General features: G+C 43.1%; 1 protein-coding gene across 11 annotated transcripts in view; it reads right to left on the reverse strand.

The window, feature by feature from the left end:
* CTNND2 (catenin delta 2) overlaps positions 1-13,100 on the reverse strand; it is a 2,090,389-nt gene that overhangs the window by 1,641,955 nt on the left and 435,334 nt on the right. For 8 of the 11 annotated variants that reach the window (XM_073678428.1, XM_073678425.1, XM_073678422.1 and 5 more), the window contains one exon: positions 3,397-3,447. The exons of the other annotated variants lie outside the window; for them this stretch is intronic. In XM_073678428.1, the coding sequence (XP_073534529.1) occupies positions 3,397-3,447 (51 nt within the window). The remainder of the gene's footprint in view (positions 1-3,396; positions 3,448-13,100) is intronic. 11 annotated transcript variants of the gene reach the window in all.

Consider the following 13,100-nt stretch of genomic DNA (forward strand, 5'->3'; position numbering starts at 1 on the left):
ATTATAGTTTCTGAACTGAATAATAATGAATACAAATATAGACTCTACAATATCTACATGCTATAATTTATTTCAACGGAGTTATCATCTAAAGACTGTTTTAAAAGAATCAAAGAGAAGACTATTGGACCTTTGTTGCATTGATTTAGATAGGGAAGTACAGGTGCAGCTCACAAAATTAGAATATCATCAAATATTTAAATTATTTAAGTTCTTCAATACAAAATGTGAAACTCATTATATAGAGTCATTACAAACAGAGTGATCTATTTCAAGAGTTTATTTCTGTTAATGTTGATGATTATGGATTACAGCCAATGAAAACACAAAAGTCGTTATCTCAGTAAATTAAATACATTATAGCAACAGCTTGAAAAATTATTTTAAAATCTGAAATGTTGGCATACTCAAATCTAAGTCCAGTAAATACACTCAATAGTTCGTCGGGGCTCCTTTTGCATCAATTACTGCATCAATGAGGCGTGGCATGGAGGCGATCAGCCTGTGGCACTGCTGAGGTGTTACGGAAGCCCAGGTTGCTTTGATAGCAGCTTTCAGCTCATCTGCATTGTTGGGTCTGGTGTCTCTCATCTTCCTCTTGTTAATGTTGATGATTATGGATTACAGCCAAAGAAAACACAAAAGTCATTATCTCAGTAAATTAGAATAATTAACAAAAACATCTGCAAAGGCTTCGTAAGCGTTTAAAAAGTTCCTTTAATCTGTTTCAGTAAGCTCCACAATCATGGGGAAGTCTGCTGACTTGACAGGTGTCCAGAAGACAGTCACTGACACTTCACAAGGACGTTAAGCTACAAAAGGTCATTGCTAAAGAAGCTGGCTCTTCACAGAGTGCTGTATCCAAGCATATTAATGGAAAGTTGAGTGGAAGGAAAAAGTGTGGTAGAAAAAGGTGCACAAACAACTGGGATAACCACAGCCTTGAAAGGATTGTTAAGAAAAGGCCATTCAAAAATTTGGGGGAGATTCACAAGGAGTGGACTGCTGCTGGAGTTATTGCTTCAAGAGCCACCACGCACAGACATATCCAGGACATGAGCTACAAGTGTTGCATTCCTTGTGTTAAGCCACTCAAGACCAATAGACAACACCATTAGTGTCTTACCTGGGCCAAGGAGAAAAAGACCTGGATTGTTGCTCACTGGTCCAAGGTGTTGTTTTCAGATGAAAGTAAATTTTGCATATATTTTGGAAATCAAGGTCCCAGAATCTGGAGGAAGAGTGTAGAGGCACACAATCCAAGCTGCTTGAGGTCTAGTGTGAAGTTTCCATAATCAGTGATGGTTTGGGGAGTCATGTCATCTACTGGTGTAAGTCTTCTGTGTTTTATCAAGACCAAAGTCAGCGCAGCCGTCTACCAGGAAATTTTAGAGCACTTCATGCTTCCCTCTGCCGACAAGCTTTTTGGAGATGGAAATTTCATTCTCCAGCAGGACTTGGCACCTGTCCACACTGCCAAAAGTACCAATACCTGGTTTAAAAACAACAGTATCACTGTGCTTGATTGGCCAGCAAACTCTCCTGACCTTAACCCCATAGAGAATCTGTGGGGTATTGCCAAGAGGAAAATGAGAGACACCAGACCCAACAATGCAGACGAGCTGAAGGCTGCTATCAAAGCAACCTGAGCTTCCATAACACCTCAGCAGTTCCACAGGTTGATCGCCTCCATGCCATGCCGCATTGATGCAAAAGGAGCCCTGACCAAGTATTGAGTGCATTTACTGAACATACATTTCAGTAGGCCAACATTTCGGATTTTAAAAACATTTTTCAAGCTGGTGTTATAAAATATTCTAAGTTACTGAGATAATGACTTTTGTGTTTTCATTGGCTGTAATCCATAATCATCAACATTAACAGAAATAAACCCTTGAAATAGATCACTCTGTTTGTAATGACTCTATATAGGAGTTTCACTTTTTGTATTGAAGAACTGAAATAAATTTAATTTTTGCAGATATTCTAATTTTGTGAGATGCAACTGTATAATTATGAATTTTATATGAAATATTAGTCACAGCTTACCATAAAATGAATTCGCATAATTATGTTATTGAATAATCCGATATTTATATTATTATGAACATTATTATTAACAACATTATTATGGACATTCAATTATATTGCCAAAGAAGAAAGAAGATCCTATTACCCTAATGATGAGACCAATTGTCTTGGGAAACAAGTGGTTGACCAAAAAAGTAGTATTTATGCGGACAAAATTATTCAACCGTTTGTCAGTACACTTCCTTCTTATTTAAAAGACACTAAGGACACTATTTGTAAACTGCAAAATTTATCAGTGTCAGAAAATACCTATATAGCCAGCCTGGATGTCGATATGATATACAGTAGCATTAAACATGATCTCGGCATCCAGGCTGTTGAGTTTTTCCTTAAAACACGTGGCTCTCATCACCGTGAACACAATTCGTTTGGCCTTACACTTATTCGGTTTGTTTTAGAACACAATTTTTTTCTTTTTAATGAGGATATCTTCCACCAACTCAGGGGTACTGCTATGAGGACAGTTTGTGCCCCATCTTATGCCAATTTATTTCTGGGTTGGAGGGAGGATAAATTTGTTTAATGAGGATCTTTCATTTTACACCAGTCGCGTATTACTTTGGGCACGATTTATAGATGATATTTAGATTTTTTGGGAAGGGCCTAAACCTCTTTTTCTTGATTTTGTCCACATCCTAAATAATAATGATCTTGGTTTGAGATCCAAGCATGAAATCAATGCTAGATCCATCAACTTTTTGGATCTTACCATTTGGATTGACATGGCTGGTAATATACACACTAAAACCTTTAGGTAGTAGACTGCAACAAATAGCCTCCTCCATTGGGATAGTTTCCATCCACTATCACTTAAAATGGGTATTCCCATTGGACAATATTTAAGAGCAAGGGATGAAGATTTTATGGAGGAGTGTTCTACTCTCTACAGAGGTTTCTAAGATAGAGGTTACCCTGTGAAACCTCTTATAAACGCATTTGACTGAGCGCTACATACTGAGAGACAAACTGTTATTAGCAAAGAAACCCTTTCCACAGAACAAAAATTAACAACTTATACATTGTATTAGCACATACAATCAGGTAGTAACCGACCAAATATTGGCACTTCTTTAGAGAGGATAAAGACCTCTGTTATAAAATCAGTCCATTTCCTACGGTTACATTCCGAAGAGGACCAAACTTACAGAACATGGTATTTTCCTGTAATTTGCCTCGCTCTCTTCGTCTGAACTATTTGCATATATACTATATTTAAGGAGATAATGTGACATTTTGATAATACAGCTACTTATAGGATATTTGTTTTAGATTTGATTTTAACAGTACTTTTTTAATATGCCTCACCTTTATTGCGAATTTCATTACCTGAAGCGATGATCCCTTCATTCTCCCTCACTGGAATGTAAAATAATGACTATTAGCCATAATAACACCTATGTATTAATAACTAATTGACAATTATTTTGATATGATTTCTAGTCAAACAGGAGGTGGAACATCATGATTAAATGACCGAATATGCATCCACTTTGAATGTGCCATGTCACGATGGGGGTGGGACGTTAGGGTACCGCTAATGTAACCTATCATAAGGCGCCATGTCACCATCACATTTCTGCCTTATACGAACATCCAATTGGGAGGCGGGACGCCATGGTCAGGTGATCGCTAATACTCCCACTCCAAATGTGCTACTATGGAGGCTAGGCATGACTGTCAGGTGATTGCTGGTGTGACCAATTGCAAAGTGTCACGTCACCATGACATTCCTGGTATAAGTAAATACCCAATTGGGAGGAGGATTATCGCGGTCAAATGACCGCAATGTGGCCACTCAGCAAGCGCCATGTCATTATGACATTACCAATGACAAACTCCCCGGTGATTGGACCACAGAATGAATGGGTTCTCATATTGTTTGGACATCTCCATGGCATCAATTAAGTAAGATACTTCTTACTGACGTATAAGGATACATCTTATATCTAAGTATGAAGTGAGGTGATTGGCTCATTGCTTTGATGCAATTCATTGGTGACACATACATCTGGGTTACTCCCTATATTGGCATTGATCGCTCACATTGGTTGAGCGTTACATATAAAAGCTATACATATATATGAGGCATTTAGTACTGGAAGCGATCTTTGCCAGTGTCCCATCCCCTGATGACGAAGCACATGCGATGAAACATGCTGAGTACAGTTTGTTCAATCCTCCACTTGAATGAAGGCACCCCAGAGTGCCGCTAAGTGTATGTAAAAACACGAATACCACTATTAAATACTAAATGCAGATTAGGGACAAAGTTTTATATACCCCTAAGCGCTTTTAATCAAATATTAAATAAAATCTTTATGGCTGGTTAAAAGAGGAGTCTCTTTTGGGGTTTCCCCATTTTGTAAATACATTATCAATATACCCCTCCCAGGCCATTGTTTTCCTCATAGTTTATTTTTAATATAGTGTATGTAAACTTCTGGTTTCAACTGTACCTACAGTTCCCATTATAAAGACTCATGGTCTTGCATAGACAACATAATGACCTCTAAACCTCTCCTATCAAGATTAGTCACTGTAAATATTGACAACATAATCATCTCAGCTCATGATCCAGTGATCCTGGAACTAACAAACTCACATTCTAAAGGATAAAATTTTCTGTGGAAATTCCTCAATTACTTTTGCAAAAATAATTTTTCACTAAAACGTTGGTGGATGCAATTTCTATCAGACAATAAAACGCATTTCAACAACCCTTCTTTGCTGTGGGAAACGTCAAAGGCAATGTTGCACAGCTAATTATCCAGAGAAATAGCCCCTTTACCCCATGGCCATTTTCCCTTTTTTCATCCCCTTCTTCCAAGAGCCATAAGATTTTTATTTTTCCGGCAATATAGTTGAATGAGGGCTTGTTTTATTGAAGGACGAATTCCACGTTTGAATACCATATATAGTGTACTGAAAAACAGGAAAAAATTCCAAGTGAGGTGAAATTGCAAAATAATTGCATAATTGTTTTTCGGATTTTTAATTTACCATATTCACTATATGGTAAAACTTACCCGGTAATATGATTCTCCAGGTCACTACAAAGGGATGTGAAGCACCAATCTACCCGTGGCTGTTAAAGGCACACGAGAGATGATTAAATCAGATGTTATGTGCGGGGAGAAATACGGGCTCAACGACGGAGCAGCTTCCAAGGTTGAGGACACTACATACGACGTAAGTTTACGTTACATGTCATGAAGGGGTTAAAACAAGCTTACACTAAACACTCATATGACCCGTCCCCACATGACCTCTGAATAAAGAGTCTTGGACACTTAAGCAAGCCGAATTTAATCTATGTGCAGATATGTGAGAGAAATTTTATAAAAAAAAAAAATAATAATACACTTCTATAGATAAGGCAATAAGGCAGGAAGGATTATGGCGAACCTAGCTTGGGGCATTTGAAATATCCCTTGGGGTTTTCTACTAAAAGATTCCAGACTAGGTATGAGCAAACCCAACCCGGAAAGTTCGGGGTTCTTACCGGACACCTAGTGCTCGGTACCGAAACCAGACATTTAACAGTATGTCCGGTTTCCTGTTTGGATTCGCCAGTCTAATAAAGCTTGTTGAAAACAATTGGGGATCTGTAAAGAGGCCGGAAGTCAGAGCGTGTCGGCTACTGGATTAATCTGTTTTAGAACCTTGAACGGTCCAATAAAGCAAGGAATTAGTTTATAGGATGGTACCTTGGGACGGAAATATTTAGATGAAAGCCAGACCTTGTACCCAGGATGAAAGACGGAACCAGACGTCCTGCATGTCTTTTCATCCTTTCCAATGATTTCAATAATGTGGATTTGGTGTCCTCCAAGAGCTTAGAAAAACCCTTAAAGTGGGATTCAGCAGCAGGAATATCCGAAGTAGTAGAAACAGGAAATGGAATATTGGGATGTTTTCCATAGACTACAAAAAAAATAATAAAGGAGATTTACTCACCTGGTCAATGTGCGAGAATTTCACCCAAGGCAGGAATTCGGACCAATCACTGTGGTGGGCATTGACGAAGTGCCGCAGGAAATTGGTCAGGATCTGGACGTCTCTATCTGAGACAATATGGAGCGGTAGACCATGGAGGCAGAAAATATGTAGAATGAACTTCTCTGCTAGCACTGGAGAGGATGGGAGACCAGACAGTGGAGTGAAATGGGCCACTGTCTGGTCGGAAGCTGTTTCGGGGTTTTGTTCTGGGCACAAGAGGGACAGGCAGATACGCAATCTGCAATATCCTTGCACAGGGTAAGCCATCAAGAATGTTGGGAGATGAGAACCGTTTTATTCTGTCCAGCATGCCCAGCCACCTTAAACGAGTGACCCAACAGAAGAACCCGCTTCCTATCTGGTTCAGCCAAGTAAGTCTTTCCAGAAGAGAGCCGAATCCAAAGAAACAGTAAAAATTTTGGAGGACTCAATGATGTGTTGAAGTGAAGAAAAGCATAGCACTTCTGGGTGTAAAGTGCCCAACTAGGATCTTAATCAGTTATTGATATGCAACAATTACTTAGCACTCTTTCAATTATGTTCAAATAGAAGAATTTTATTATATTTGGAAAATCCAGAGTCAACAAAATGTTTCGGTCAATACAAGACCTTCAGCAGTCCTCTGGATGCTGGGGAACTGAGTGCAGCAGCGCTCTGAGGAAGTCTGTGGCATCCATCGGTCAAATATGCATGTGTTGGGGCTCCTCCTCCTGGTCGAAAGACTGGAAGGATCTACAAAGAGTGTCCGCCTTGACGTTCTTAACTGCCGGACGAAAATGAAGAGTGAAGTCGAAGCAGGCGAAGAACAGAGACCACTTGGCTAGTCGTGGGTTAAGTCGCTGTGCAGATTGCAGATAGGCTAGGTTCTTGTGGTCAGTGTATATAACCACCAGATGCAGTGCTACTTCTAGCAGGAATTGCAACTCCCCAGAGCCAGTTTAATCGCTAACAGTTCTCGATTGCCTATAGAGTGTAATTGCTTTCTGGAGCAGAGAAAATGTTGGAAAAGAAGCTATCACATCAGTATTTTGCATCCTGCTTGTGCTTTGGTAACCTGACAAGGTGTTGGCTAGGCCTCTTTCTTTTCTATGATGTTTTTTGAATCCATGTCCTTTTCTATAAGCAGTTTTTAATTTTAGAGTAGGGACTCAAGTATGAGGACCCTTGACGCGGGTTGCGAGCTTGAGTATTTTGGCCAAAATAATCAGCCTGTACCTAATGTAATGTATTGATCTTGTACCTTATTTTTCATATTTTCATTGCACATTTTTAATTTTTTGCAGGATGCAGCTGGGCCTTTTAGTGTTGGTTGGGTGAATTGGGGTGTCTGTCTTATGGAGTGCAAATATAAAGTGCAAAACAGCCCGCTTGATTTAAAATTATGGGCGTCAAAATTAGGCTGTTATCCAGACACTGTGCTTCACATCTATCTGTGTGACTGGCGTCCTATGAAAGCCCCATCTGTGTGCATGTTAATACTACACAGCCACTCACATATCTGCCAATTCATGGAGGCGATGGCTGTCGCATCAGTATTTTGCACCTGTGCTTGCCCCCGCTTTATCATGAAGGTCTGCTGCATTCTGCATGTGCTTTGGTAACCTGACATGGCGTTGGCGAGTCATGTTTCTTTTCTGTGAAGTTTTTTTAATTCATGTTCTTTTCTGTGAGTCTTGTTTTTAAGTCACAAAGTTGTTCTATGCCTCTCGAGTCCAAACCTTAGGATTGGCCTCCTTGCGAGTCAGGGCAACCAAGAAACAGAAGTGAGGTCTGCTTGAAAACGCACTTTTCATATTTGGCGTACAGACTGTTCTTCCTTAATCTCTGCAGGACTTGGCAAACATCCCTTCAGTGTGAAGGCAGATCGGGAGAGAACACAAAGATGTCATAAGAATACCACCACACGTGTAGAGAAGGTCCCGGAAGATGTCATTCACCAGTTCTTGAAAGATGGCAAGGGCATTACAGAGTCCAAAAGGCATTACTCGATACTCATAATGGCCATCTCGGGTATTTAAAGCAGTCTTCCATTTATCTCCTTGACGTATTTGGATCAGCTTGTATGGGGGCATACAACATGACGGTTGAGCTTCGTGAAAACTCTGGAACCTTTCAGACGATCTAACAAATTGGAGATTATTCTTGGCCGTAATTTGGTTGAGACCCCTGTAATCGATAGAGTTGCAGAGAACCGTCCTTTTTCTTCACAAAAGCAGAGACCTGCTCTAGCCGGGGAAGAAGACTTCCAGATAAATCCCCTGGCAAGATTCTTCTCAATATACTTGAATATGGCTCGGGTCTCAGTCTGTGACAGGGAATAGATTCAGCCTCGTGGAGGGGAAATGTCTGGTAGAAGGTTGATAGGACAGTCATATGGCCTATGAAGTGGTAGAGTCTAAGACTCCTTTTCATCAAAAACGTCAGCGAATGTTCAATATGCAGCAGGCAGGCCAAGTAAATTAGATGGAGAATCCGGAGGAAGTGCAGGACGAATGGGAACTAAACATCTCTCGTGGAACTCCTGACCCCAATGGAGTACTTCTGTGGATCCCCAATCCAAGACTGATTCATGTTTTTGCAGCCATGGTAGACCTAGAAGCAGAGTGTTAGACAGACCCAACAGCACATAGAGATTAATCTTCTCCTAGTGTAGCATTCTTACTCGAAGTTCCACAGGCTTGGGCACGAATAGGATGATTTTGGAAAGAGGTTTTCCATCCACTGAAGAAACCATCATCGGATCCAGAAGACGTTGGATCAGAATGACATTACCTGCAGAACTGGAGTCCAGGTAGGCAGACTTGACAAAACGGATGTTACTACAGGACATGGACATTGTCAGTCAGAGATGGAGAGGAGTGATTTTTGCCCAGAGTGACCTATCCATCAAACCCTAGGCTCAGGCGTTTCCCCATCTCTCTGGGCAGCAGCGGATTACATGCTCAGGACTGCCACAATTGAAGCACCTTCCCTCGGCCCAGCGGACCTCCTGACGATGCTTGGTCAACTTCAACTGGTCCACCTACATGAACTCAGGAGAGGGTGCAGGAGCTGAGGCTTGCTGCATGACCGGTCTTTGAAAGGCAGGAGCCAGGCGTACAGGTCTTCTCTCCTGTTTCACCCCCTGGGAATGCTCCTGAAACCTGATCTCTACCCGTGTTGCCAGAGACATCAGGTCATCCAGTGAGTTGGGTATATCATGATTGGCCAGCTCGTCCTTGATTCGCCCAGACAGGACTTTACAGAAGGTGGCTACCAGAGCCACATTATTTCAGACAAGTTCAGACAACTGAGTGCGGAATAGTATAACGTACTGACCCACTGTGAGGCTTCCCTGGCATAGTCTAAGGAGAAAAGATGCTGCGAAGAAAGCTCAATCAGGTGCATTTAAGGCCTCCAGAAAGAACTGAAGGTTTGACATGAAAGGATCCCCTGTCACCCATAGGGGGTTGAGCCACACCAAAGCCTCAAAAGTGAGATGGAACCTAATGAAGGTCACCTTGGCCCGATTTGAAACAAACAGATGAGCCAAGAGTTCGAAGTGTAGCGTGCACTGATTAATGAAACCCGGACATAGAGCAGGGTCACCACCATAGCGTGGAGGAGCGGACAGACTGGGTTTGAAGCCGGGTACATAGCTGACAGACTGTTGAGGCACATCCGAAGTTGATGCAGCTTAGGTAGATGCGGATGAGGCCGGAGTTGTCAGTGTTTCCAGATGGGGGTTTACTGTACACAGGTAGGATAGTATCTTGTCCAGTTGGTATTTCTGGCGGGAGGCCTCCTGGTACAAGTTAGAGATGGGGGAAGCTTGAGAGCCAGCGAATTCCATGGCCTGTGCAAACTGTAACGGACTGGGTGATGGAACTACTGTGCCATGATCCGAGAAGAGCCTGGAGGGGCGTGTCTAAGTGCCTTAACAAGTCCGACCTCAGATGCACGGAGGCCAACCATACCACAATCAGAGGAGAGATGAGGGAGGCGGAACCAAGTGCTATACCAGGACTGATTTCGGGTGGATGACAGCTGACTCCCAAGAAACAGGAGGCAGCAACGTCCAGGAATGGTAGACTTGGCAAACACAGGCTGGCACGGCTGGTGTAGTGACTGGCACGACAGACACTCAGGTAGGCAGCTGCAGGCGGGCACAAGTGATAGATAAGCAGGTATACTGAGATACGAGCACTGGGACCTGAGAACTAGCAAGCGTGTTAATGAACAGACTAAGAACGTTGCACAGGCACCTTCATGCAGGTGCATCAGACTTCTCAAAAATAATTTTTCAGGCCTGTTGTATGCTTTTTATTAGTCTGGGAAATAAAAAATTGGCATGAGCCATCTACTTGCCATTTATAGGCCAAAGAAATAAGTTTTCAGGATGGCTGTGTTTTTACGAGTATTGTTGCAAATAAATAAATCTACTCTTTCACCATCTCTATGGGACTAGTGTTTAAAAAATCAAAGTTCCAAAAATGAGAGCATCAAATAAGGGACATGGACGTGGCCTTGGTGGTTCTGGTGTAGCCACTGCTGATGGTGGTGGTGTAGCTGATGCAGGAAGAGGACATGGTTGTTCTGTTCCTACTACGTGCGCAATTACACCTTCCTCTGCTGCATGCAGGCGACATGACTTTGTGAGTTCTTTCGTAGGCCAGAATATCGCTGCACAAATGGTGAGGCCAGAAGGTGTTGAAAAGGTGTTAGAGTGGATGGCTGAGAGTGACTCCAGTTCTTTCGCATTATCTTCCATAGAATCCGGTGCAGAAAAAGCGCAATTGGCACCAGAGGACCATGGTAGTCCAGCTTCTACCTCACCCCCTTGCAAATCAGCCAAGCAGTCTGAGCCCCAAGTCATGCAGAAGTGAATTCTGCTTTTTGAGGACACTGCTGGCTGGGGATCCGCAGCCCATCCACCTGCCCCTGCTCAAGAAGTGGAAGACAGTGAGTGCACTGATGCCAAACCACTTGTTAAGTTGGATGATGAGTACATGGGAGTGCTAGTGCACACGGTCAGTGGACCAGCACATGTCAGATGATTATGAAATTCACTTGGCAGTTGCATTATCTTCATGCATTGTGCAGACTGGCAAGGAGGGCTGGGTTGAGGAGTCAGTGGAAGATGATGCAGGGGATGATGTCCTAGATCCCACATGGAACAGAGGCCACCCTACAGACGTGCACAGTTAGAAAGAAGAGGAGGTGGCCACGCTGCCACAACAGCACAGCAAAAGAGGGAGCAGAGTGCAACAGCACAGCAGGCCGCTCCTAGCCAGTACATCGGCTGCTACTGCCCACCGCGCCTGCTAATATATGCACACTAAAGACAGCTCAAAGGAGCTACTTGGCGTGGCATTTCTTCAGAGAATGTGCTGCCAACAAGCGACAGGTGGTTTGTACTCGGTGCCATCGGACCCTGAAGCGAGGCATAAATGTTCTGAACCTGAGCACCTCCTGTATGACAAGATATCTGAATTGCAAGCACAAGGTGCAGTGGATTATACACCTTAAAAAATACTACAGAACTGAGCCTCATCCTGTTCCCTCTTCTGCTGTGATCTCAGCTCCTTTCTCCTGCTCACAATCAACAGGGAGGAGGAGGAGGAGGAGAAGAAGGAGGAGAAGAAGAAGAAGGAGAAGAAGGAGGAGGAGAAGAAGAAGGAGAAGAAGGAGGAGGAGAAGAAGAAGAAGAAATAATAGTTTTCACAGCGGGGTGGCACTCACATCAGCTCACCGGCATCACTGGAGTGTGGCTGGGGGGATACAGAGTACGAAGACGATATACCTTCCTCCGAGGACAGCTTGTCGTTGTCTCTGGGCAGCTTGGCACACATGAATCAATACATGCTGCAGTGTGTGGAATGACAGCAGAGTTGCCCGTATTGATATCAGTGCAGATTACTGGGTGGCCACCGTGATGGATTCCTGCTACAAGGACAATGTACCATCATTACATCCATCACTGGAGAGGGATCACAAAATACAGAAATACTACTAATGACTTTCCCACCTGACAGCGGGGGCTCAGTGGAACAACAAGGCAGAGGTGGAGGAGGAAGTCGCTAATGCAGCTGGTGCACCACCGCACCTCAGCAGGCAGGTTTAGCATGGCCGAAATTTGGCAAAACTTTATGAACATGCCTCAACATCCGACACCACCATCTGATACAATCGGTATTAGCAGGAGGCAGCATTACAGCAACATGGTGGAAGACAATCTGCAAACACATCTACACATACTAACAGATAGGTTTGCACCATTTAACTTCTGGGACTCCGAATTGGACACATGTCCTGAGCTTGGTCTCTATGATTTGGAGGTGCCAGCTTGCCCTGTGGCAAGCATATTGCCGGAATGTGTGTTTAGCATGGCAGGGGAGGTCATCACAAACAGGTGCATCTGCCTGTCCATATGTGAGTAGCCTAACATTCCTTAAAATGAACCAGGCGTGGATCCCACACGACTTGTCCATATCTTTGGATGACTAGACACGTTTATCAGCCACACCCAGCCAGTCTTCAACTCTGATTGCCATTCGTTTCATTTGGGGGCCTCCTCTCCAAATAAAGAACCTAAAAAACTGTGTTGGCTACCTCCTCCTCTACCTCTTCCACCTATACCACCACGTCCCCCTCCTCCTCCACCTTCTCCACTTGGACTTGTTTCTCCTGGTTCAAAATTCTTATGTTTATTTCTACTATGCTTAATGTAGGGACAGAACGCAGCTGTACTGAGGGACAGTATAGGTTTTGAATGTGCGCAGTTTTACAAAAACACTGTCTATGTTTACTCTGCACCCATGTCTGTGATAGTTCCATGCATAGCTGCTGTATACATTCTTGAACCCATGACTGTGGGAGTAGTTTACCAAAAGGCGCTGTGTGTATTCTTGAACCCATATCTGTGGGAGTAATGTGCTTTAAGCCTCCAGTTTGATCCAAGGTCATACTACCACCTATTCATTGGCGGCATTTGTTGAGGGTACTCTGCCCCATGGTCTACCTGTGAAATT

This window comes from Phyllobates terribilis, unplaced genomic scaffold, assembly GCF_046119375.1.
Source record: "Phyllobates terribilis strain yellow unplaced genomic scaffold, ASM4611937v1 Scaffold_4__5_contigs__length_816908805, whole genome shotgun sequence".
In the NCBI taxonomy this organism is placed as follows: Eukaryota; Metazoa; Chordata; class Amphibia; order Anura; family Dendrobatidae; genus Phyllobates; species Phyllobates terribilis.